The sequence below is a fragment of the Plectropomus leopardus genome, chromosome 4, assembly GCF_026936395.1.
Source record: "Plectropomus leopardus strain MGB_pleo_1.0 chromosome 4, ASM2693639v1, whole genome shotgun sequence".
Taxonomy (NCBI): domain Eukaryota; kingdom Metazoa; phylum Chordata; class Actinopteri; order Perciformes; family Serranidae; genus Plectropomus; species Plectropomus leopardus.
The window spans coordinates 15,889,799-15,917,154 of record NC_142179.1 but is presented as its reverse complement, the minus strand read 5'-3'; the positions used below and the strand labels follow the sequence as shown (position 1 = coordinate 15,917,154).

At 38.2% G+C, this 27,356-nt stretch overlaps 2 protein-coding genes across 2 annotated transcripts; both read right to left on the bottom strand.

The window, feature by feature from the left end:
- Positions 1 to 834: 834 nt before the first annotated feature.
- elovl7a (ELOVL fatty acid elongase 7a) lies at positions 835 to 7,517 on the bottom strand. Its single transcript, XM_042488122.2, has 8 exons — positions 7,378 to 7,517; positions 4,913 to 5,002; positions 4,525 to 4,715; positions 3,609 to 3,689; positions 3,457 to 3,513; positions 2,986 to 3,091; positions 2,502 to 2,638; positions 835 to 2,373 (listed from the first exon to the last, which is right to left on the bottom strand). Exons 2-8 carry the CDS (start codon positions 4,974 to 4,976, stop codon positions 2,128 to 2,130), a joined length of 882 nt encoding a protein of 293 aa, XP_042344056.1. The 5' UTR covers positions 4,977 to 5,002; positions 7,378 to 7,517; the 3' UTR covers positions 835 to 2,127.
- A 1,007-nt stretch (positions 7,518 to 8,524) lies between these two features.
- ercc8 (excision repair cross-complementation group 8) lies at positions 8,525 to 27,302 on the bottom strand. Its single transcript, XM_042488134.2, has 12 exons — positions 26,945 to 27,302; positions 25,194 to 25,289; positions 24,772 to 24,873; positions 24,131 to 24,254; positions 22,678 to 22,759; positions 19,839 to 19,907; positions 19,686 to 19,752; positions 18,023 to 18,126; positions 16,474 to 16,598; positions 13,006 to 13,203; positions 10,832 to 10,927; positions 8,525 to 9,981 (listed from the first exon to the last, which is right to left on the bottom strand). The coding sequence occupies exons 1-12, from the start codon at positions 27,019 to 27,021 to the stop codon at positions 9,916 to 9,918; spliced, it is 1,206 nt and encodes a 401-aa protein (XP_042344068.2). The 5' UTR covers positions 27,022 to 27,302; the 3' UTR covers positions 8,525 to 9,915.
- Positions 27,303 to 27,356: the final 54 nt, after the last annotated feature.

The window sequence follows — 27,356 nt, the reverse complement described above, 5'->3', positions numbered from 1 at the left end:
CCCTCCCTGGATCAGTAACCCTGCTCCAACATTAAATTCGTTTTCAAAATATCCATGCTCCAACATTAAATTTGTTTTCAAACTGTATTATGAATGTTTTATTTTGAAGTTTGAGTCTATTGATTTAGTAAACTCGACTCTAAGGTTGCATTTAAAATATTTTTCTTTTTTTAAAACAGCTTATATGAGTTTTTTGTGTTTTTCTCTGTTATGTACTTACTATAATGCTTTGTTTTTTTTGTTTTTTTTAAACTGATGCTTACCGTTTGCCCAACTCTTTGCTACTGTGATGTTGCAGATTTCCTTGCTATGGGATGAATAAAGGATTACCTTATTTTTTAATATGAAGAAAATCGAATTTCCCTACTTTGCACTTTGGGCATGAAATATTCTGAAAAATATCTAAAATTATAAGCTTTTATATCCATCAATGAATTAGAGGGCATCATAAAGAATGCAGTGAATGCGGTATGTTTTTTTTTTCCTCATGCACGAGGTGTTTAATAGCTGCTTTTCAGTTTTTGTATATCATGTTCTTTATTAGGTTGTGATTTTGTATGACTGCTACCTTGATTGGCCAATGTTGGGGTTAGAGACACCAGAAAATCAAAAGATACCCTGGTCACCAACTGGTTTTGTAGTGCAGGCCTCAGGTCTCTGAAAAAGATTTTTGATCCTGAATGAGACTCCTTAGCAAAATAAAACATTCGACCATCTAAATTTATTTGCAAATATTACCTTTCTCACTTTACTTTGTCCAAGCATGGTGCTTTAACCTCACAAAAAAAAAAATCCAAAACCAATTCAGAGAAACAGAAAAGCAAGAGAAACAAATTTCAAAGTACATTGATCATTTATTTTCATATAAATACATATAAAATACAATATAAACAACATTTCATGTCACATAATTTCTTAAAGTATTAACTGTTGGTATAATAAGGGATCTGACAAGGAACTGAAAAAGGTCACCCCCATTTGTATTCAATCTTTACATTTTTTGTGTTAACATGGGCCTGCACCTGAATAAAAGGTGGATCTCTTTCCACGTTGAGCTCGATCCTGTGCCCTCAGTCACCGAAGGAGCAGAGTGTTACAATCACTTCAGTTTCACATCATCATAACCTGATATAAAACTACTCTACAGGCCTCAGTCCAAAGGCACTACCTGACTCAGCCGCCTGAAGACCTCGTTAGCCGCAGAACTTCAACACATGAAGCGAAATACTTAAAAACCACGCAAAGCAAGGCTGTTTTCTGACTAGTGAATCCATGTAATTGTGAATACTGCGGTCCTGTAAGAAAGGGTTATTTTGCAATAAGTAGTAAAAACTAGCTCTGGATCCTACAAGAGCCACAGCGAGCCATCAGTGTTCCTCTCTGGCATCTTTGTCACACCGTCGCTTCATAGGAGAATAAACTGATTCGACTGTATAGAGATAGCGCTTCTCACTGAAAATCTACCATCAGCAGCAGTTGTGACTCACACCATAGAGAAGTGGGCGTGCATAATCAAAACACCCTGTTCAGCATACATGTAACCATTAACAACAACAGGATATGTGTAGCCTGAACACCATTTAAAAAAATAAGACAGTCTATGTGATTTAAGGCTAGGTGAAATAAACAACTTTTTAGTGCACAACTAAAAACCCTGAACTGGATTTCCTAAAAAGCTCCTCTGAGAAGTATCATCACAAAAGTTAAAACTATCTCAGTATTCAAAGCTTTTTGGAGGAAGCCCAGTTTGACAGTGTAGCCGAGGGTCCAACAGTCTCACCATAGGTAAAGCCCTAAGGTAAGTGTGAATGGAGGAGTCGATTTTGGACACTTGAAATTCTTTTTTTTAAACCATACTGTAGCAGAGAATAGGGATATTCGAAAACTTCCACAGCAGAACTTCGGTTCTACCTTCATTGTAAACAAAAACAACAATAAGATAAAACCCTTCAGCTCGAGTCAAACCTCTTAAATAAAGCTTTGGTCCAAGTTTGAAGATTGTCTTTTGCAAGTAGAAAACTAATGAGAAAATGCAGTCCAAACTAACTGGGGTTGAACCTCAGAATGCAGTGGTCTGCTTACGTAACTGAGGTCAACCCCAAACCCCCCGACAAGCCGAGTCCTGCATCACTCGTCTTTTTCATGACTAGCGTTTCCATTCATAACTCCGTTGCTGTGATGTTCCCAAGACTGATTCTGCAGCACTTTAGGCAGCCTCTTGCCCTTGGTGTAAGCGTGGTACCAGAAGTTGAGGAAGAGGACCAGGAAAATCAGGCCGTACAGGCCGATGATGTAGATAAAGATGGGAAACTGGTAGGTGCAGTCCGTGAAGAAATACTGGGAGATGTGGCTGGTCACCATAACAAACTGGATCTGGGGAGCAACACAAAGGAAGGTTTGATTCTTCTGCCAAGTTTTCCCACAGGTCATTATAAAATGCACACGTTGAGAACACAAGATGAAAAAAAAAAAAAAAGCATGTGTCAGGCGATCTAACATACCAGCTGAATGGTCGTCAGGTATTTTTTCCACCACAGGTATTTCTGGTACTTGGGGCCCAAAGCAGTGAGGCCATAGTATGAGTACATGATGACATGGACAGCACAGTTCAGCAGGGCATGAAACGTCCCCATCCCGCCTGAAAACAAAGAGCGTATCAAGGTTATTACAGTTAACTGAAACCACACAAGAAAAAATACTAGGTGTTAAAACCTTTAAGATAACTGAAATAATCTAAACTCTAAACTATCCTTCAGAAAAAAGTTGAAACTTAAATTAAATACTGCATATTTACCAAAATTACTCTGAAAACTTACTGAAACTAAACTGAAAATATAAATTGTAATTGACAAAAAAAAAAAGAAAATTAACAATACAGAACTATAACAACTCTGGAAGGTACCAGCCATACTGCCACAAACTGGCAAAAGAAACACATGTAATGTCATGAAAAGGCTAAATTTAAAAAGGAAGAAGGAAATGTACCTGCAGAAAAACGAACTCCAAACCACCAGGTGAAAGGCATGATCGAGTGATGGTAGACATGAAGAAAAGTAACCTGGCTGTTCTTCTTCCTCAGCACAAAGAAAATCTGCACAAAAAGGGATGATTATGAGTACAGTTTGTCCAGGAAAGCAATATTTATAAGGTCACTTCAATACAAACAAACAAAAAAAAAAATTACAGAAAAAAAAATTAAGGTGGGCACACATAAGAATTGTGTCAAAAAAAAACATTTTTTTAAAAAAAAAACCCTGATATTTTGTAAGTGTAGTTTGTTAAAAAAAAATAAATTAAATAAAAAAATTAATTAAGTATTCATAAATATTACTTCGGCAAAAAAAATTAAGTAAATAGTAAATTTATTTTCTGACACTAAAAATTTACTGTTTGATGAAATACTGAGTCTAGTGCAACAGTACATGTAGAAATAAGAAAAGTGATCTTGCGACTTACCGTGTCCAACATTTCAATGAACTTTGAGAAGTAGTAAAGCCAGCATACTGCTGCCATCTAGAAGAGACAGTAAAGAACTATTAAATATTGTTTTTAAACAAATACATCTAGAGCTCATACATGTTCAATCAGACGCTAAATAAATGACTTACCCTCACAGCCTGCGGAGAATCAGAGTAGTCGACGAGGTCACAGTGAAAAGAGTATCCTGTCCCCCATCCTGACATGATAAACTGAAGAGAACAGCAGAGCGCAGAGTGGCAAGTCATTAGTAACTGGATGTGAAAAAAAAACTTAACTAATTTCAAAAACCCTGTACATGTTAAATCATCACAAAATGTATTTATTTCATCTAAAAATGTTGCGGTTATGTTAACGTATGCCTGCAATACACTTATGCTGCAGTGTGTCAAAGTAGTATAATGAAGTAAAATAAAGTTCTAATGTGGGAAAAGGTCAATTACAGTAAGGTTAATAACGTTGGAAATGCAGTACATCAATAAAATTAAATATGTCTCAAAATATGATATGGAATTGTTTATTCATAAGATAAGAACTGAAGAGGAGTGACATGGGAGAAATTGACAATGTTAACATGAAAAAAGAAAAAAAACAGTGTGAAAATTTTGCAGAATATTAATAGGTTTTGTAAAACTGGGAAATGTAGATGTTTGTTTTTTTAATCTCTAGCACATATGTAACTCTGCTAAAATGAAAAAGCAATAAAAATAAGTGTAAAGTGTTGATGAGAAAGCTGCACAAAAAGAAGTTATACTAAAGCTATTCCACACTTAAAGCAACATGTGCAGAATACAGCACACCTGCAGATCTGGTTTAACCTCACATTAATAGTCAAGCTTAAAAAAAAAAAAAAAGGAGAAAAAAAGCCCATGTTGCACAAGACTGCTAATGGCATGTGTCATGGCTCTCCTCTAAACAATGAGAGGTACCGACTCACTATCAGCCTGAGGTATGTACCGCTGTGTAAAATGTTCCATTGGTGAAGGATTTCAGTCGCACCAATTTCATATCAACTCACTGATGCAAAAAGATAAACCGCTGACTCACCTCGTAGATCATGTAGAGCGAGAGAGCCACCACGCTGAAGTTGTAGACTACGAGAACTCCTTTGAGGTCAAAGGCTTTGCGGTTCTCCATTATCCGAGGGCCAAGCGATGTGACGAAGTAGATGTAGGCTGCGATGATGATCGTTTGGGGAAGAGGAGACGACATCAGGGGCCAGCTCCCTGTCCGCCGGTCTGTTAACAGAAGATTATGACAGCTCCGTGAGATCAACAAGGTTCAGATACAGAGAGGAGTGACATTACGGCTTTGCTCTTAGGTTATTCCTTTTTTTGATAAGTGATATACAAAAACTATTATGTTAAGTGGTTTTAAACAGAAAAAAAAGTGATGATGTAGCCATAGAGTCACCTTTAACGCTTAAAAGACTCACCTGCATTTTGCATGAATTCATCATAAATAAGTGCAGCTGATGACTTTATATTATCAAACTCCATTTTTCGGCAAGAACCTTGCTGGTAACCTAGAAAAGAAAAGGCAAAGGTTAAGAGTCAGTTTGGACGAGACTAAAGGTCACTGGCATTTTCAGTACCGAGCAGTCAGTGGTGTTTGTGTCCAACAACAGTAAAAAAGTTTTTGTTTACTGAAATAGTCAAACACGTTAAAAAGCTGTAGGAAAAGAAAAAAAAAACATTGCATTTGGTGATTTCAATTAGAAAAATCACCACAATATAGTTTCATATTGAGGAAGTATCAAGGTTACTAATGAGCTTTTGTTCCTCCTCTTTCATAATGAACTCCCAACAGGAAGTAAGTCTCGCCCAAAAGTTCAGCGAAACTGACAACACGCTGCAGCAACTCCTCCACGTGCAACCGGTTTTTCGTCTGAAAAAAATCTGAACCCTGTTCAACTCTGTAGTAGTAGTGGCAGGAAAAGAAAAAAAATTTGCAGTTATAGTTGGCTGTAATACAGGGCTGAAAGACGGGACTGTAAAGATAAAAAGGTCACTCAGCCATTCTCTGCTGCCCCTCTGAGCATCGGAGGCGGACAAAGCCAAGAGTGTACGGGGAGTACAATGAGTGTTAGTCAGTGTCTCCATTTTCACTGAACAAAACAACAGTGTGTCTAGAATTTATTCAAGAAACATGCATGCACGGCTTAGGTATAAAAATGCATTTTTTTCTGTTACAATTTACTCGTACTACACCGTTACATATTTTAGGACATGTGTCATGACCAAAGCATGCCGCCATGGCTCATGCAAGGCATCTTTACTGACAACAGCCATGAGGAAAACTTGGCACGGCTTTGCAGAATCAGTGACTTCTTTTATCATTTCTTCAAAACGTATCTGTTCCAACAAGCATTTACTAATTATTTTTTGAACATGTCTTATTTGATTATCATTTACTGATATTTCTTTTTTTTTTATCTTATTGGGTACCATTTTATTTTTTTATTATTCTAATTCAGCTCAGTCCGATCTTCAGGGCGGTTAATTGCCCACAAATTCTTTAATTTTAAGTATTTATCTCAATTGTTGTCAGAATGTCACCAAGATTAAACTGGCCAATTTTCATAACTGAAAGTAAATTTTCCCAGTAATCCCCATGGAATAAGTGTTGCAACCATTATCATTACCTAACAATCTAATGGTTTTATTGGTTAAAAATCAAGCAACTGTGTAAAACGCAGCCTTTCTGTAACAGTTGCTCAACATGGGGTGGTGTCAGGCAGAGTTACAGGGTCACCTCGCTGAGATAAAGGTTCACACAGACAGGACTGACTGGTTTGTGAGAGGTGTCTGTAGTTGGGGAGATATGCCAAGGTGAACCTCGTTCTTAGGGGCTTCACTTTCACAAAGCAGGAGTCAAAGTGAATTTTACAAACTCAACATACCAGTTCGATTACTTTAGCGTCTCGAGAAGCACGGTCCCATTTGAGAGGGGCTGTGTGAGTAATATGAAAGCATCACTTCTTGTCTGCCAAGTATACATAAGAGACATAACCTTACATGACAGGTTTTCAAGGTGTGTCTACCTGAATGCAACGAGAACTTGAACAGGACATGGGGTAAGTCTTTGGGTGGAAAAAAGAGTGGCTGTCTGAAATCTCTATACTCATGAGGACAAAGCAAGCCTTGACACGCCAATTTAAGTCCTAGTATAGTCCTGATGTAAAGGCTGCTGCTCCCAGGGCACACTACCTCTTTCTGTGTACCATAAACGTCCACAACGTCATCTCCCACAGTTTACAGAAGATAAAATCCACGTTTGGGTGGCATGTAGTCCCACAGTATCTCAATCTGCTCACATTCAGAGTCATTAAATAACTGAGTCTGTCATATTAATATGTGGAATAAAACACATCTTTACATTATAACATTAACTAGCCACACATTCTTACAAACTATACATTAAAATTGATTTTATTCTGTGTAGACTGAAGTCACTTAAGCTTAGACTAATAGTACACCATTTCAGCCATCAAAATTAAGAATAATTTAATCCAATATCATAATAGTTTCCACACCAGTATCGATGTAATGGTTACAAGTGGCCGTCATTAAAGTTGAGGGTCACATAGCATGTTTAGGTTTATGGTGCAGCATTTAAAGCATCAAAATTAAAGATTAACAGTTCATTTTCGCCAGTGTCAGATAAATGTCCACTCCAGTATCACTGTAATGGCCAACAAGTGGTCGCGTTGATGAGGACCAGGTGACGAAATTGATGAAAACAGGTCCAACAGCTCCCCTCCAGCTCACACTGACAGGAAATGTTTCAGTAATCACTGGCACGCTTTTGCGTCGACGCACCGGTGTTGTCAAACTTTAATTTGATAATCTTCAGGAGTCCAATTTTCGAGTTACTCTCAGAAAAAGTCAAATTGCTCACCTTTAGTTGTCGCTGACACAAAAATCCCTTTTGTTCTGTCAAACTGTCTTTCTCCAAACTCCCGGTTCACCTGCGGCTGTCCGACAGGTGTGTCTGCTGCTCTGTTCACGCGCTGACACAGCGCGCGCTCCTCGCTTCTTATAGAGGCTCCCGAGGGGCGTGGCTTTGGCTCCGCTTCCGCCTGCTCCGATTGGCTGATTCGTGGTCAAAAATGTTTGCTCGTTCTTGAGTGATGCCTCATCGAAAGCTATGTCAGGATTCTGTAAGAGGACCCAATATCCTCCTCGGACAAAATCAATATTTAGTTTCAGTACAAAGACGCAGGTTTGGAGCTTATTCTGGGGTTTTTTCCATGACCTTTCAAAAACACTGAGCAGACAAAAGAAATAAGGTAGCATTCCCAGTGCTTTTATTATAAGAGAGACAAGTTAAAAACTGTACAATTCAAGACACTTCATGTAATTTTGGAAAAAGAGAGCTGGCTGGAACATTATATGATAACATAGACAGGAACAGCGTTATGGATATAAATAGTTTTCATATTTAAAATCACTGGATTGATATGCAAGAAATAATGTGTTTTTCAAAAGGACATCAGTGTTGATTACTTTGACGTGTTTTAGTTATTTGAGGCCTGAGTGGGGTCAGTATAAAGGGAACAGTTCACCCCAAAATAAAAATGACCCATTTTCCTCTGACCTGTTGTGCTGTTTATTAGTTGAGTTTGTATTGGTGTAAGTAGCTGAGTGTTTGAGATGTCTGCCTTCTCTCCAAAATACAAAGCTAGACGGCACTCTGTCTGTGGCACTCAAAGCAGCAGAAAAACCCAAACAAACAAATAAAAAAACAACATTTGAATACTTTAACAACAATGTCTCTTTCCATAAATTATGAACCAGTTACTCAAAATAATCCACAGACCTTGTTGTGAGCAGAACTATTGTCTTTCTAAAAACTTCCCCCACCAATAATAATAATAAACAAAATAAAATTATAACCAACCCCGCCCTTTCCCCCAAAATTTGGCAAGTGTATGCAGGTCTTTGAAACACAGAAAAATGTGTTAAAAATGACAATAGACTGTTTTTTTTATTGTCAGTAGATGTGAACAGTGTACACAGCTCAGCAGACTGAAGACAAGTACGCCTTTCTGTTTTGTTTTTTTTTTTTTACTGGTATGTCACATTTAAGGTCAGGTACCGACAACAGGTTAGTAAACAGTAGAAAGCAGCATGGAGGCCAGTGAAAATGTAACAGCGGTTACTTCTTTTTATATCTTTTATTTAATCAGTCTATCAAACTCAGTGCCAACCTTATGTGGGAAAATGTTTGAGCGCTGCCTGGACAGCGATGGATGGTATTTTGTGGCAGTGTCATTGCATCGTGCCGGTAACGGGGCTTAAATCAGCATGTCCACCTGGGTGTCCTTTTTTGATCACTGTGGATTGGAGCTGGAGCCACTAAATACCCATGATGGTTACCTTTCGATTTGTTACCTTTCCCATTCAATATTAAAGCCAGAGGTTAGCAGGTGTCAGCATTTTTGGAGCAGGTGGGAAAGCGGCTTAACAGTTTGATACTGCTAGGATAGGCAGACATCTACAGATAATATCGCCAGCACCCTGCTACTCACACCAAAATAATCTAGACTGATAAACAGCACTACAAGTAAGAGGAAAAATGTGTTACTGATTTTAAGGCGAACCATTAAGCCTCGTTTGGGTTCTTGGTGTCGACATGATAACCTAGGCAATATGTAAAACTCAGAGGAGGGGTGGGACAGAGTTTAGGGTTTCAGTTTCACTCCTGGCTGCGAGTTTCAGCCGTGGCTGACAGCAGAACTTATAAACAAATGCAAATTTTTCCAGGAGTGACAACAAGAATGAGTGTTTTTATAATGCCTGGTTACTCCCATGTGAGCATTATGGGCAGTCTCAGAAACAACAAACTGAAAGACTGACACAAAACCAGTTTAAAAAAACTCAATGTATGTTTCTGAGCTCTATCTCCCTTTGTCTCAACCTAATGTATGTGTCATAACAGGTATGCAGGTGCTGTGAAATGACAGTAAAAATGTATTCTGCTCGTCTCAAAACCTCCAAATCAGTCAACATTATAATTTGCACAAACGATGGCAGGTATGACTGCTTTAACTTTCTGAAATACAAAATTGGTTTGGAACAGGTCAGGAGGACTTTAGCAACATGAAACCTGATATGCAAACCAAGGACCATAATGACTTTACATTCAAATAAAATAAAAATGCAAAAATGACAATGCTGTATCCAATGTAGAAAAACAAGCATTCATAAAATGTGCATATTCAGAAAGTCGTACAACTATTTACACATTTCATCTTAAGGCCTTCATCTTTGTCTGCAGTGATGAAACAGGAGACATTTCCCTCAACACATCATTATCCTCACAGGTGTTCCTGGACCTGTCATTTTTTGACACGTTAATTGTGAAGGCTGTGTGCTCATTTGCTTGGTGAGTCACCTGTGTGGCCACTTTGTCAGCATATACAAAACACCAGTGTTAATCTTCATCACTGCTCCATGCGTCCTGAAAGGCAGGGTTCACTGTCGACCGGTCAGCAGCAGCCTGCAAGGAATCAACGCATTCAGCTCAATGTCAAACATTGTACAAAATCATAATATGCTAAACAAATCACAACCTGTAATCACATATCCTTGCCTGAAACACTTTGTACATGACTGACTGTTGTTTAGCTGATAAATCTTCCAATGAGTTAAAATGGAAAAATACAGGTTTGTATTTGGATAAGCACTACTGGAATGCAGCAACGGCAGTTAAGTAATGATGACAGAGTACTCTTGTGTTTGTGTGTGTATCAGTGTGTACTGTGTCATAATCTAAATTCCTAAGATGATGAAAAAGCTCGTCTATGATCTCACTTCTGCCATGACATCAAAAAAAGAAAATGAAAGTTAAGAGGACATCTGTTAATTGTCGTATTCACACTGAGATGACATGAAGACATTAAACACTCAAAGAGACACTCATAGAGTTAATCAGTTACATTTTGGAGTGTTAATTTATTCCACATTGTTTTTTAAAGGTTTCTGGTAGATATGGAATATAATATAATGGTTTTCCTTGGTGTATAATCACCTGAAAATAAGATTCTTGTGTTTTTGCTATCTTAGAATAAGCTGTTTGGATCTACTTTTTTTTTAAAGGAAGAGACTGTGGATAAATCAGCTCCTGAACCTACTGAACATCTGGATCTTAATGCCAAACAGTGTTGCAGAAACCCTGAAAGGTAATGTAAAACTACATTTCAAATCACCAGTTCCATTTGTTTTTGAGAGGAGGAGACCTTTGAGGATAATTCAGCTCCCGATAAAAAAAGTCCTGAACGTCTGAATCATCAGTAAGGTTTACAAATCTTGTTTTCTGTTATTGAGACTACTGATATCTATATTGATACCTGATTGGCACTCTTTGATTCTTCTTCCACATCTGAGGCACGAAGAACAGGAACCCACGCCAGGATATTACAGTCTTTACCTCCACTGTACAGCTCCTATATACAATAAGCACAGGAACACTTAGTTCACACCTGGTTACAGGATATAAAAAAAGAGCTGTCGCAGCGTAACGCTTACCTTAAAGCACTAACGAACAATGACATCAGCACCGGGGGAACACCAGTGTTAACAAGCATGACGTGGCCCAAGAGTTAAATAATGAATACGCGTAAAACTGTCGATGCAACATAGGTGAACATATGGGACACGTACTCAGTGTCAAGGGACTGATCAGCGTCTTTACACCAGACAAGAGGAACCCAGGAGATGTAAAACTTATTTTCAGGAACAGATCTGCTCTCTTGAAACTCTGCAGAGTGACGAGCTGCCAGACGACATTCCTGTCTTACACATACAAAACCAGTGTTTGACACCGGATGTTGACATTGACTAAAAATGATGAGGGCGTTGGTTAGACATCCCAGTATAGAGTATTTGTGTTGATCATGTAGAACTGCATGTACCTGATAATTAAAAAGATTACAGTCGACACCACGTAGAAACAGAGAAGTGGTGCGCTGCCATATAAGGTTAGTTTTAAAGGGCACAAATACAAAACTGAACAAGCATATTGATACACTTGTAAGGTTTTTTTTTGTTTTTACAGCTTTATATCTTCAGTTTTGCTTATACTGTAAGAAGAATGATTTACTGTGTTTACCAGAGATTTACTGATGTATTTGAAAGTCACTGATTTCAACCAACAGCTTGAATTAAAACTAATATTAGTTTTAGTCAGATATTACTGTTATGTCAATATGTGGCCAACTGTGGAATTGGAACATTTGTGAGTACTTCATTAAATCAGAAAAAAAGGATAAAACTAAAATGGTCTTTTTTAAGTCTTAACTTTTTATTTGTTTACTGATGTTTATTCATTACCTGATAAAAGTCTGTATATCAATAATGGAATCATCAAATAAGGGCATGGAAATCATATCAGATCACCTTAAAAAATAAAAATAGTGAGCCCTTCACTGCCACAAGTCATATAATATGAATAGTAGGTTAGTAATAGATGTAAAATTTAGTGTTATTTAGTGTTATTTATTTATTTAAATGAGCCAGTTATACACACAAAGCTTTAGAGAAGAGAAGAAAAGCACTTCATGGAGATAATCTCTATATATATGTTGATTCCTTCCGTGGATAGTTCATTTGGGATATTGTTTTCCTTTCTTTTTTGTTTACATTTCAAGTTTTTCTTATCCACACGTTTTGTGCATGCTTTGTATATGGAGAGACTGAATATGTAAAATATGTGGGACAGAAGGTGCCATGTAATCCCATATGGGAAGGGCCAAGAAAAAATTCTGACATGACAGAAAAATAAAGACATAATGTAATATAATATAATATAGTATTATATTATATTATTCAGTTACTAGGAGCAGCTCTTGCACTTTTGTCGTCACTTGAATATGTAGTATAATTTTAAGTGTACTGTTTTTATTTTCTTTCAATCTCACTAAACTTTTTGTTGCCTGTGTGTTTGTACACTGTTTCTGTTGTTGCTTTGCAATTAAAAAAAACATTTTTTTTCAATTAATGAAATAGTTTTAGCAACATCAAATCCTTGTTCCACTGGGTTTCTTTTAATGGCAACAAGCACAAGCAGAGTATTGTATGCTACAGATAATAATCAAACCCAAGTAGCACCTGTTTTTGACTCTGATAAAGGAGATGGCATTACTTTTGTGCAGTGAAACCCTCACCAGGACTTCTGTAAACAACACGGTCGACATTTAAGCAGAGAGCACACAGGAGATGACTGTATTTGCATTTGTAGAAGCTCAGTATAGCTCCGGAAATGTTGACCTAACCATGCTATGGGTCTGGCAGAAGTGGCTTATTTGACATTGCCATGGTGATTGCAAATTTCTAATAGCTCTAACTGCATCACAACAGTTGAAGAGATAAAATGAGAAACAGACAAGGGACCAGCTACACCTGACTGGCAGAACAAACAGAAATAGATAGGTGGAAATACAAACAAAGGTAGCACTGCAGATAGACGGGGTCTATTAGCCAGATTCTGGGAACAGTTCCCACGTGGGGCTTCAGTGTGTCTCACCTGGTAGTCTGGGTGGAACTCGCAGCAGTCGACGTTGTTGTAGTGACCCCGAAGCATAGTGACCAGCTCTCCCGTGTGGAGGGTATACATGGCTACTGAGCTGCCGCATGGTACAAAGACAAATTCTGGGCTGCAGCCTCGTGACACGGTGAACTGAAGTCTTTTACGACTCTCGTTGCAGACTTTCCCGTAATTTACCTGAAGGACAAACAGTGAAGGCACACAAGGTTCAGATCATGGCTGCATATTCCTAAACTTAAACTAGTTTTTAAAAAAATAAATAATGTGAGATGGATATGATTTTTTCCCTTTTTTTAAACAGACAACATACATTAATGACTCTTTTTGTTACAATATGTTGTATTCCAGAACTTTCAATGTTCTTCAGAACTGAATAAATGACAGATTTTAAATGATGCAAAAATGCAAACTGTAAGCAAACGCAGAGCTAAGACTTTAATTAAGGTTGAAAGGTGCCCTGTGGAGTTTTCTTTGAAACAAACAAAAGTTGTGTTTACAAGTGTTACCCACCAAAATGTACCTGTATGCTTGAGGGTCTAACAAATCATAAAATAGTTGCTAAAACAATATTTTAAATATTTCAGAACCTGTAATGTTTACATCTATGCTCACTAGCTTGCAGTCTTCTTCTAAACTACCTTTCCTGATGAAATGCAGAGACCCTGAAATCAAAACAAACAGGAACAAACGAGCAAACGTCTTCACCTTGATGGTCTAGAATTACAAGGCTTCATTCATGCCTGTGAAACAGGTTTGAATTGTGTAACGCATTCCTGTTACACCCCCCGATGTGCACCAGATATTCCCACTGCCTCATCTATAATCTCAATCTGATCTTTGCCCAGGAAAGAAGGTCAGCTACCCTTGCAGTCACTAGTTGTCTTGTGCTGCAGCCTGAAGATGGAAAAATGCACACCATGGCAACCGCAGCATGAAGCAGCGGAGCAGGAAATTGGAGCAGGAGTGTGTGTGAGAGCCCTGGGCAATAAGCACAGCTTCTCTTAGGTTATCAGGTTATGCTTCTGTGGTGTGAAGGTGGATATGAAATGTTTCCATTATTATTATTATTCTTGTTATAACCATCATTATGTAGACCCTCGGCTACAAAGCACAGTTTCTTATAGACTGGCATCCTGTTGGCTCAGTTTGGCCAAAAACCACTAATTCATCCGTCAAACTCTCTCTGCTCTGGCTTCCGCTCGTCTCTTTTTTATCATTATGACCAAAACATAAGTAGTCAAAGAGTCTGTCCTAAAGAGTCTGTAAGAGCTGACATTTGAACAAAGGCCTTCAAATTTGGTTAACAGCGGCTTGTTGGTTAGTGGTTAGTGATTGTTAACCAAACATAAATTCCTGTCGCACTTGTTTACCAGCTAACACCAGCAGAGAATATCAAACAGGAAAGAAAGTACTGCCATTCATAACAATTCTACAAAAGTGCAATGCATTAACTTGAGAAAAAAAATCTGGTTTTGAGATAATAATCTTGTTAATGTAGGGAAATGAAAATTTACAAAATAATTGTCTTGTTAAGTTAGAAAAACAAGACCAGATTTTTTTTTTAAACATGAAAAATATTCGCAGAATTGCGACACAATATCGATTTTAACCTGCGGCCCTTTCCCCTCTCTCCACTGTAATTGCCACTCTTAAGCCGTAATATCAAAAAAAGGGAAAATCCTGAAAAATTATCTAAAACTTAAAAATAATGATGATTTTTTAAAAAGTTTTTTCACACTAAGCATGGATTATTGTCTGAAAAATTTACATGGACATGTACAAAAATTGATTTTGTGGGTTCTCAAGAATGCTTGCATACCCCTGCCGAACATTCATGTTGAAGAAAAAATAATCTGACGGACCTTGATTTTTTTGTCTTATAATTCTGAGATGACTATTTCGTTAATTTAGGAAAATGGGAACTTAGGAAATAATTGCCTGTTAAGAAAAACAAGAGCAGATTCGATGAAAAATGTTCTCAGACCTCTGACACAATATCAATGCCAACCTGCAGCCCTTGTCCTCCTCTCTCTCCACCATATGCTGTGAAAGATTTGTGTGGAGGGAAAAAAAAATCTGGTGAACCTTGATTTTAGCGGATTTGTTTTTCATGAAAATTTTTCTCTTTATTCTGAGATAATCTCGTTAACCCCCAAAAAGGGGGCTAATATTTTTTCTCCGGTGAATGCATTAAGTCTCTGTATAATTCCCCTGTGCCTTTAAACATTGAGGAAAAGTGACCATGTTCCCTCTGAATTTAATAACTTAATACCAAATTCAATATTTTTTTTTTGTTTGAATAATTTAAAAATAAATCTTGACTCTGCAGCTTTATTTTGACAGTATTATACAGAAATATACATTTGGCTTACATATTCACTCTGCAGTACTATGACAGACACACTGAAATGTTCATGAGTGTGTATGACAAGAAGCTGTGTAAATCACGTTCTGTAGTCTTTGGGGGTTGTATAACAGATTAAAGGACATGTATGATTTGACCTCCTGCCCCAGTTACAACCTGTGCAGCAACATTCTGTATGTATGTGTCTGCAGAGACGTTACAGCCTTTAGGAAACCCAGAGGGGAAGACGTCACCGTGATCTAATCTGCTGGTAATGAACTCAAACTTCAGCGGGTACAGCTATGATTTTACACCAGTGGTTTCTGTTCATTTGTGGCTTTTTGGAGAAACACGACAGAGCCTGCCAATCAAATACATTCTCGTTACTTAAATAAATTCATAGATTGATGTCCTGAATGAAACGAATATTGATTAATATTTAAAAATTAAAACTGAATCAGATGAAACTAATATGAAAGGATTATCACTGTGCCAAAAGCACTGACAATCAATAACATTCAAGTCTTCAGCTCTGTGGAGCTTTTTCTCTAATGTAGCTCATTGTTTTGGTTTAACAGCCTGCATGTGAACTACCTATCTAAACTCACCATCTATCCATCACGTTACCCATAACAACTGTTTAAGCCAGTGATATGGTGATAGCTCTGAAGTGTTTCTCTTCTCCCTAGTAGTAAAAAAAAATCAATAAATACAGCTTCAAGTTAATCATCATATATAATCCATATCCTCTGCATAATTATGGGATTTTCTTTACTTTTCGACAGGACCTCATCCAAGTGAAGGCATTTACAAATTAAAAAAGGTGTCAAAAGAAGCACTGAGGTCCAGGAGAGGCAGCTGGACTGAACCTTTGTGTCAGACACAGCAGAGATCAGGAGACAAAAACCAGTCTTAAAGGTATCAAGCAAGACATTTTAGGTATTAATTCATTCTTTAAACTTTTTTCAATTATCTAGTTTGACAAAAATGTCAATGAAAAAAAATGTCTGCAACTGCGGCATCTGCATGATCCAAAGTATTAATCCAGGTAGGTTATGAGGACAAAGAATTCATGCTCTCTCTCTCACACAAACATAACTTACCCATGTGTTTTCCCCTGTGGCACTATTCCACAGTCGCATACGGTCGTCAGTTCCAGTGGTGAGGAGGTAGAGGCCATCACCAGTAAAGCACAGGCCGTTCACTCTGCCATTATGAGCTGTGTTCACTGGTTAAACACAGGTGAGACGTGTTAACGTGCATTTGTCATCTCTTTTCTCCTCCATCATTATCAACAACCAACAGTGCATACTTTTCTACACAATTATCAATCAACGGCACGCTTTTTGTGTAACTCTTGTTAAAATCAATTGTTTCCTTCTTTTACAAAGAACAGTTAAGATAAACTTGCAAAGTGGTTTCCTCCAGACATTTGCTCCTGTTGACTCAAACACGAACGGAGCCTCAGGCAGGAGAGACAGATTGTGTATGTGCAGAGTGTTGACCTCTCCTCCACAGAGACACACTCAGTCGTGTTAACAGGAATAACATGAAAGTTATAAGAAATCACAGCTACACACTGGCCCACTACTACAAGATTTTTAAAGTCCTACAGATGTTGAAAGTGTGAGAGACCCCTCACATAATGACACGTTAAGATAAATCAACAGTGTTGTGTCCACAGTGTGTGGACAGCAAAGACTTGGATAAAAACAGCACACCACACACTAACAGACTCCATTCACGAACAACCACAGTCCCAACTCTCAGGGCCAGAAGTCTTGCAAATCTCTCGCATTAATTTGTTGTTGTAAAGAAAAAGGGCGGACAATGGGCAGGAAAAAGTCAGAGATGGCTTTAACACAGACTTTTAATGTTACAGTGCGAGCAGGAGGCGAGTAAATTCTGAGTTGAATCTCGTTTGATAATCCATTAGAAATCTCTGAGATCGGCGGGAGCACTGGTGATTCTTGGGGCTATGCCTTGTAAATCTGCGATTCCTAAAATAGCGAAGGCATGACCCACCCTACTCTGCCTCTGATTGGTTCACCTTGACATCCTCACCTAACCCTTACCAAGCTCACTCCTGCCTGAACCAACTCAGGCAACAGCCGGAGGTAGAGTAGGGTAGAAAATGCCTCTGCTATCCTAGGAAATGCAAATTCACGTCAGGATATCAGGTCAAAGATATTGAACATGTTGATTATTTGCGGCCAGGATGGACTTCTGAGCATACAAGGGGATGCAAAAAACACTCTTGACATACGTCACATCACGGGAAAATGGCAAGATGATAAGAAATTTTGTGACTCCAGATAAATGTGTTCCCCCACAGTGTATGTTTTTGGGGTTATCTGCACTTCAGCTCCTGTTATATGCACATAGAAAGTCTGTACAGCAGCACTCTGAGTTATATCTCATACTGTGAGATTGCTAAAAGGACATTTTAGACAGTGATTGTCAAATTGATACGAACGAGGGGAGGGAAATGTATGAAATGCATAGGCATACAAGGAAATCCACTAATTTTTGCACACTTTATTACCTGTATTTATTGCTCTATAAATAAATACCGAAACATCTGCCAAGAGCCCCGCCCACTGAATGAATGAGGAAAAAGACACTGGACAAGAAAGGAAAAGGTAACAGTACCTGCCTCAGACGAGACTTTTGACTTGTCTCCATTGTGCTGATCCAGAGTGAAGAGACTACCAGAAGCCCGGCGCACATCCCAAACTTTCACTTTGCTGTCTGCACTTAGAAGGAAAATGAGGGAGTTATTTTTCTTTTGCACTCTCTTGGTTAATTATTGAAAATATAGTCATATAAACTAGAGATGTCCCAATCAGACCTGAGGGACTGATATCAAGCCCGATCAACACATTTTTTAACCGACTGGAACCAGTTTTGGAGCATGCATCCTGCCTGAGCCTTTGTTTACATCCTCTGTCACACAGGTGTTGTAAACAGTGAGCACAGTTTGTGGCAGATATTTAGGTTTTAAAGTAATGCTGCTGCTCCAGTAAGAGATACTGATTTGCTACACCACTTTAAAAGGAATTGACATTGTTGTTTATTTTTAGTGAACTAGTTTTACTATAATGCTGTAATAAACAGAGCGGTAAGCTGATTTTTAGTTGTTGTGACTGGATGATCAAGTTCAGCTATAACACGACTCTGAAGTGGAACTGTCACTCATCTACAGAGCTCTGTACTTTTGTTACAGTGCTACACTCTGAAGACACATTTTACTTTGTTTGCTTTGTTATTTTGTTGAAAGAACGAATGCTGCACTAAACAGAGTTGTGATATTTATTTATTTTTATTTTATTTATGTAACCTTTATTTAATCCAGTTGGCCCCATTGAGATTAAGAATCTCTTTCTCAAGAAAGGCCCGGCCAAGACAGTCAGCCGTGAAGACACAAATTTGCACACAGAGACACAAAGGGAGACAAATATAACTCACAAGTACTAAAATTTTCAATATATATTTTTTTATTTTGTTTACTTTTTTCTTTTTAGTTTGTTTACTTTGTTATTTTTGTAAAAATTAAATTTAAAAAACTCTTAAGACTTGTTTGGATGCAGACATTTTTTTCTTGTATTGCTTTGCATAGCTATTAAACTGTCAAGCATATTCACTGGATTGATTTTAATAACTTTTATCATGCTTAAAGTGTATGTTGTGCAGCTGTATTATCAAGGTTAATACATGTATCAGATCGGGACTCGATATCAGCAGACACTTAATATCAAATTACTCAGATTGGGATCTGGGGCAAAAAAACGTGATGAGGACACCCCTAATAAACTATTCAAAAATAAGGGCAGGTTTGTTCATCCCACTAAGATTTCTGGTTCAATTCATGCTCAAAGCTCCAGATCCACAAGTGTTTGTTTTTAAAGGTCAGATTTTTGTTGTGAGTTAACGTGCTGCTCCATAATAGAATATCGCACACTTCTCTGTGCCCGTTGTTTTCAAAATCACTTACAGTCCACAGGGACGGGCAGCACACCGATCCCAATAGGTTAATTAGCAGGTCTAATGTAGCATAAAACAGGTGGGGACTGTATCCACCATATGCTAAACTGACAGGGCTACTAGAGTTCCACAGAGCTGGCGATGTGGTGGCATTATACTTGACTCAGAGCTGCAATGTGGCCAGATGGGCAGGAACTGAGATGACAAGAACTGCTGGGACGCAGCATGGCGGGGACTGTCCTGCGCATGACATTGTTCTTTGATGTGGCTCTGAGGTCAAACTAGGTGAGGCTGAAACTCCACAGAAAGGCTGGCAGTTAGCGGTTCCTACCTGGCAGTGGCTAAGATGTGCTCGTATCTGGGCGACCACCGCACAGACAAGACCTCTGCTCTGTGACCTGGAAGGAGGAAAGTTATTGTTAATGTGAGTGAGGAAAAACAGTGGTAAAAGTAAACGTGTGTGTTTGTGGTTCAGTTCACTAACCCTGAAGAACGTGAATCTTCGAGCCAGACTTCAGGTCACACAGCTGGATTTTGGGATCTTTGGTGCCAACTGTAAATATAGACACAAAAACACTGTTGATGGACGAGATTCAAAATTCTTTTCCTTATTTTCGGTCATATAAATATTATGTTACAATGTTGGATGTTTATATTTAAAGTGGCCAAAGGTTGAAATAACAGTGAAAACCTGTGTAAATCATGAGGCTGTTCTAGACTTTCAAAATCAGACTGAATGGAACAAATTCTAATAGTGAAATGATTCATTTTGCAGGGGTTATGATGCTCAAAGAAATGTATCCACCGATTTACAGATGTCTCTTTCACAATGAATGTCTATGGGAAAAAAGTATTTTTGGGCCCCATGGCATTACGTGACAAACGCAGAAGTTGTAACTCATTGTTTGGCCACTATGTTAAATTGGCTTCACAGTCTGGCACTGTTCCAGGAGGCCTGGAAAGCACAGATACGGAAGATCTGGAAACATTGATAAATCAGAGCAGACTTTTTTTTCAGGACAGAGGCTTTAAGAGACAGATACTAAAATGGAGTGTGTCATACAGAGGTTAAAAAGAGGTGTTCATGCACAGACAATATGACAAAAATAAAGTGGTGGTTTTTTGCACATTAAAGCATGTAGGCATGTTCTGGTAGCAACTAAAAAAAACAAGTACGAATCTGAAAATGAGCAGAATAGGCTCCCTTTAAAACACTGGAATAAAAGGAATTACAAGGATAAATCAGTTATGCAGTATTACAGTCCTTTTTATCAATGGTGTCCACATTTACAGATCATGATACATTTTGAGTATAATCTGCAACATGTGTAAGGGAGAGGTGCTTAATCTGGATAAAACCTGCAGTCCCAGGTTCCAGGTTCTTGCAGATAAGGTGTGGTAAATAAGGAAAGTCAATGATAGGAACTTCTGATAGATTTGTGCTAACACACCCATCAATGTATGCCAGGAGGGAAAGTGAAATTTAACAGCATAAAGAAGATGACTGTGATGCCATAAAAATCTAAACAGCCCAAATTAAGCAGAATTAATGAGCTATTGGTGCTTTTCAGTAACAGATTTACTTAAAATGTCTACTTAGATAAAATAAAAGACTCTGGGGGTGTAACTTGTTAGACAAGCATCTGTAACACCCCTGAGACAGTAATTGTCTCCGCTTTGAAAATAGGCGTGTCAAAGAAACTGTGTGTGTGCACATGTATGAGCACATACTCAGCAGGCACGATGAACCTGTTGGTCCTGCTGGGCGATGTGGTGAGGACGCAGCTAGAATTCTTACGATTTTTTTCCCCCCTGAAATCTGTCTCTGAACCTGAATCAATGCGCAGCTAGCATCTGACTCACTCCTGTCCCCTCTAGGAACATGTCACTTTATAACCAGGGGTAAAAAGAAACTGGGGTATAGGGCAGGGGAGGGTTATACGGTGTGCTGTAGGGAAGCATGCAGTGCACAATTTAGAGAAATAAACGGATGAAAGATGGAATAACTGATGCGACTGTTGTCTCAGGGTCCCGACAAACAAAGCTGACAATCAGCTGTCAGCCACTGTCGGACCTCATGTGAGCGTCTGTTGCTCTAGATTTTGCTGTGTGTCCCACACAGTTAGCACTAGTCTGCACTTGTAAAGAGATTTTATATAAATATAAAATTGCTTTGCCTTGTAGGCTGTTGTTCGGCCAATTCAGAATGTTGAATCGGTGTTGGAAAAGGTGGACTCTGACAATGAATTCAGTCACTCTGATCGGCAGTTCAGCTATGTGCACGAAAACAGAAACGGAAGTGCAGAAATCAAACAAACAACTTCAGTCAAGAGGGCATGAGCTCAAAACAAACTTGTTTTATTAAGTAAGACTATTTTTTTTGTCATTGAGCCCTTTAGCAGAAACAATTTGTTATTGTTTGTGTTATTGTTTGCTTGCACATGGTAAATACCCTTCATTCTACATCTGGTATCTAAGATCAATCCCGTCTGTTTTTGGCTTCTGTTTTTGCCTGACAAATACAGATTGCCACCAACTGCTTGTATAAAGACTTATTTCCTCTCAACCAGGTGCAGAGAGAGACATCAAGGCTCATTTATGCTCAACGTTACAAACGGAGGCTCTGTCCGTACTCTGTGTTCATTTTGTCCGAATTTGTCCACGTTTTCTCTGAGCTTAAAGATATGGATGACACAAAGCAGTACCACCTGAGATGGGAGCAGTGAAGCATATTCAAGTGAAACACGACCGCAGGAGATGACAAAGAAATTTAAATAATGACTGAACAGAACAAATCCTTAATATATATAAACAACATATAGTGAAATGATTGAAAAGAATTGTTCGTCCACATGTCGGGATGTATACAATGGCCACACAGACCTCCACCGTCTGCAACGCTGCCTCCCTTTAAAAGGTTCAATATTACAACATCATTCACCGTCACCTCTTTTGTTGCTGTGTGAAACCTTTCACTCTGCCCTCCAGCGTCATCTATTGGCTGTATCCATGCCATCATAAAGGACGCATAGAAGTATGAGGACAATGATGTTTACAACGTTTGAAACAGAAAAATCTACCTTCGTACATAAAGGGAGAATAAATGAGCATTAAGTTGGCTGTTGGCTGTTGGTGTGTTTGAGAGCAACTTTTTGGTACAGACACAGGTGACGTGAAATGACGCAACAGTCGGCCTTCGTCACCACTAGCTCTCTGATGTCAGTTTGGTGTGTCTGGGGCCAGACGTGTCAGCAGGTAGTCTGGCTGGTTTGTTTTCTGCTAACTGAGATCAGTAATAACTGTGGCTGCTTTGTCACACACACCTGCGACGAGACTGTGCTTCCTGGCGATGGGGGACAGGTGGTGGCTGTAGACATTGCCCTCAAACTCGAAGACTTCAGCAGGCTGAAGAAAAGCAAAGTGAGAGAATGACAGGGAGACGGGCACACAGAGGGGGTCAGTATACTTGTGAATGTATGCTTAATGAAAATCTTAATTTTATGATAAAACTTGCAAGCGTGACCTTAAGAATGACATGGCCTTAAAAGTTTAAATTTGGTATAAATGGACCACAGTGCAGGGAAGCAGCTCTAAGGATGTATTAGGTAAAAATAAAAAAAGCAGATAGTGAAGATACGCCAGCTCAGAGCTCAGAGAGCAGCTCACTCGAGCAGCACTGGCGGTTACAATGCAAATTCTTCAGCAAATATAAAAAGCCTCTCTGTGCCCCATCTGTCAGTGTGTGCCAGCACCGGCCAATGGGTGTGCACACACACACACACACACACAGAGGAGACTCTGTTTGCATAAAAATACCACACGTACACATTGACTATGCACAAAGCACACACTTTTGTGAAAAATACACAACCACAGTAAATAATTTAATGGGCATGAGTGTGTGTTTGTGAGGGATACAGAGGCAGAAACGCACCGAGTAAAACAAATGAAAGGTCGGCACTTCTTTTCTGTCCCTTCCCTGACCTTTTGAGGTAACCGTTGTGCCAGTGTAACTCTAGCACAGCTCAGGGCCTGCCATATGGGACTGTGTGGCAAAGAAAGGTAGCAAGCATGAAGCAGAAAATAAGAAAGAGACGGGAAGAGATAGTGAAAAGAGCAAAAAGAGAGAAAGGGTGGTGGAGCTATAAAAAACAAACAATGTCAGCTAGTTATTAAAACAATTTCCAATATGCAGTAAGTCACTTGTTTTTTGGGAACATGCTTTTAAGTTCATACATTGACTCAGCTTTGCTGTAACTACACAGCATATATTGAAATTAGGCTGGCACAATATCTGATTTTCAACATACAATTATTGTGGCCAGAATAGTCTGTGATAACAGTTTTATCTCAAAATCTATAAAAAATTTGAAATAAATAAATAAATTTCATCAGTAAAATTCATCTTTGACTTTCTTTATCTTGCGTTTTGTCTCTTTTTATAAAACGAATTACACTCAAAATACATGTGTAGGGAGGTGAAGAGAGAGTCTGTAACTATAACTGTATAAAACATGTACAAAAAGAGCCCTCTTTGCCACAGTTTACAACAAAAAGTACTAACAGTGTTCACTGTAATATTGACAACATCGGTTGCATTTTGACTATTTGACACACACAAAAATATTTACTTTTATCCAATATCTACTTTTACCATTGCGTGGTGATGGTTGTACAAAAGTTTTAAAATATGTACTCACAGTTTGAGAAAAGTACCAAAGCAACTTGGAAAAACTGTAACCCAGAGTAACCTGTCTGTGGGTGATACTTTCTTACCTTCAGTGTCTCAGTGTCCCAGACTTTCATGGTTTTGTCAAAGGAACTGGAGACAAACATGCCTGTGTCATAGGGATACCACTGGACTGTCTCGACACTGAATTTGTGGACATACCGACTCGACCTAAATTTAAAAAAAAAAAAAAAAAAAAAAAAGTCATAAAATGTGACAATATCGATAAAAAACTTTATAGACACTGATTCATGCTTAATTATGTCCCCCCCCCCCCCCCCCAAATAGTGTACCAACAAATCAAAGTAATGTTTCTGCAGACACTAAAGCTATACTCACACTGTAAACCATAATGCTACGTCCCTTTGCAGCCTTGTTCAGCCATGCAGGTGCATGCTTTCATGACAGAGGTTTAATGAAGCAATAGTAAAATGTTCAAACATTATCACAAGTTAATCTGCATCAGAATCAGAGCAATGTATTGAACTGTACAAAATTAAATTTACTAGGATTTTTTTGTTCAAATTACCAGTAAAAAAAACATGAATAAAAAAATAGGGGCAGAAACATTGTGAGTCAAGCCACAGAGGATGTGGCTGTGAACAAGCTCAGAGCGACATGCTGCTGTGAGAACTTAATGCGATGCTGCCCTCTTATGGACACAACAAGTCAATGCAGTAACACTCACCTGCCTACTGTACAAACGGCCTTGCAGGTGTACTGTGGTTTCCCGCTGTAGTTCTCCAGGTCGTAGATGACGATCACTCCATCTGCTCCTCCAGACAACATGCTGAACAACAGAGAGGGCTGATTTAACAGATAGCATCACTCTCTCCAGCACAGATTCTAAATTCATTTCTATATGAAAACTCATTACAGCGAGGTCTGTGGATGAGTTTTTCAAATGTGATTTCCCCATGCTTTGTGTAGCCAAAAATTTAACAACAGTCACCTCAATTTTACTACATCCTATCAAAAACCTTTGTCTTGATTCAAGCTGCAGCTCATGATTCATAAATGTTGCTGTTTTAGGTGTAACAGTTCAAGGGGAGGATTGTAATGCAGTAATTAATAAATCAGTAATAATAAATTAGGACTGAGTGGACTTACTATCTTCCCTCTATTACTTCAATGTCAATGGTGTTGATGCCATTTCCATGGATTCTGTCCACGTCTCTGTCAGGATTCAAGTTCAGACTCAGGAGCCTTTGGAGACACAGAAAGGTTAAGAATTAAGCATCAACACTGGACACTCTGTTAATCCATTTCAGATCTTTGAAGCCTTTTAGGTAGGTAATCGAAATACGGTAAAAGTAGAAAAGACACAGCAGAGGAAACAGACAACAAACATGATGCATCTGAGACAAAATTATGAGACTATTCAAACCAATATTAGACGAATCGGCTAATTCATTCAAATCCATAGGAAATTGTGCAGGGTACAAAAACAAATAACAACCACTATAATAGAATAATCAAATACACCCAGCCGCATCTCATCAATATGTGCCCATTAACACTCCAAAAGAAAAAAGTAAACCTCCCCTCCCCTCCTGGCTTTGGATGTCCTTGATGTCATATAATTAAAATGAATACATCAATTTAAAAAGGAGAAGAAAAAAAACCCTTAAAGAAATAAATTATTTTAATAATACAAAATAATAATAATAAATACAAAAAAAACCCAAACAGAAATAAAAAAAAACCTCTTCTTACCTAGATAATAATAATAACAGAACAGTCACTAACAAAGTACATGTATTTAGTGATTTAGAACAGGATTGTAAATGTGTTATAAATTTGTTATTAAAGTTTTATTTATTTTATCTTTTTTAAATAACACAAGTTAGGATGTAAGAAACATATTACAAAGATTTTTATCCCTCAGAATTGTTAATTCATATTTTTATTACATGTCCTTTGTGGCCAATGGGTCAATATTTTCCCCAAAATGATATTACAGTATACAGCTTGTTTTTTTCTTTATAATAAAATTCACTTCTATGAAATGTTTTGAAATGGTTATACATAGTGTATGTGCACCCATGTGTGTGTATGAGACAAATAATCTATGTCTGACACTTCCTCAGTAGCAAAATCTTTTCTGCCTAACTTATTGCTTTGTTTTCTGGGGTATGGAAAATGAGAAGAAGTAAGTCCCTCTGTCCCCCACAACAAACGTTAAATGTGTATTTTGAAAAGCTTAAAATCAGCATACATCTCTAAACTCTTAATCTGATATAATTGAGATTGTCATAAATTAAAAACAGCATTCTTATGAAGCATGCATAACAATAAAGCTTTATAAATCTAATCAATTATCTCCCTTAGTGCTATAAACTGAGTTTATTGCAATCCCTGTTTTGAAACGACAGAAGATGTACAGAAGAACTATACATATACATATATATATATATATATATATATATATATATATATATATAGAGAGAGAGAGAGAGAGAGAGAGAGAGAGAGAGAGAGAGAGAATTTTAACTTTTCATGTGAAAAAAGTGCAATAAACAACAACAGACAGGTATACCAGGGGTAAATAAATTATATCAAGAAAAAGAAAGGACTCAACAAACAACTATAAAATTTAGACATGGGATGTGTAGCATGCCAACTGTTTGCATGTACTGTTGCATTTAATTTTTAAAAAATTAAATTACAATCTTCGGTAATGTGTGGAGGACATGGAGCTTTGCTAAAACTGCAGAAATCATCAATACCAAACAGCAGATGCTTTTCACACTGCATCAGGACTAAAACAGATCAATAAATCTACCTTACCTTAAATAGACTACATGTATACACAACAGCATTTCTTTTCCTTTCTGGTTGAGTTACTTGCATACTCTCACCTTCTCGTTGACTCTGCACGTCTGAGTCGTAGAGGGTCATCCAGACCAGCCTGCCTTGCTGCCAGGAACCCCAACATTGCTTCAGCTTGGAGAGAAATTTAACTTTAAAGGGTACTCAACCTGTGCTACAATTAGCTAGCCTAGCTCAGGGGCTAGCATGCTAACGACACTGACGTACGTTCTTAATCCAAACTGAAATGTGGTGCATCCAATAACACATGTTATCGTACCCAAAGCTTCGTAATAGCTTAATGCGCTATTTAAATATTACAAGGGCACTATGCTTCGATAATTTATTGTTCATTTCACATGAATTTTTACTAGCTTCGTAGCAGCTCGAAACAAGGCGCCGCCATGTTGGAACGTGACGTTCTGTTACGACAAAAGCGCTGATTGGCTGGTGAGGAACAGC

Coding starts and splice junctions, on each gene's coding strand:
- elovl7a (XM_042488122.2), bottom strand. CDS start 4,976: ATGGAGTTTGATAATATAAAGTCATCAGCTGCACTTATTTATGATGAA. Junction 3,514..3,608: donor ATTCTCCGCAGGCTGTGAGG/GTAAGTCATTTA, acceptor TGTCTCTTCTAG/ATGGCAGCAGTATGCTGGCT. Junction 2,639..2,985: donor TGGAGTTCGTTTTTCTGCAG/GTACATTTCCTT, acceptor CTTTGTTTTCAG/GCGGGATGGGGACGTTTCAT.
- ercc8 (XM_042488134.2), bottom strand. CDS start 27,021: ATGTTGGGGTTCCTGGCAGCAAGGCAGGCTGGTCTGGATGACCCTCTA. Junction 24,874..25,193: donor GAAGTAATAGAGGGAAGATA/GTAAGTCCACTC, acceptor TCTGTTGTTCAG/CATGTTGTCTGGAGGAGCAG. Junction 19,908..22,677: donor GAAGCACAGTCTCGTCGCAG/GTGTGTGTGACA, acceptor CTATATTTACAG/TTGGCACCAAAGATCCCAAA.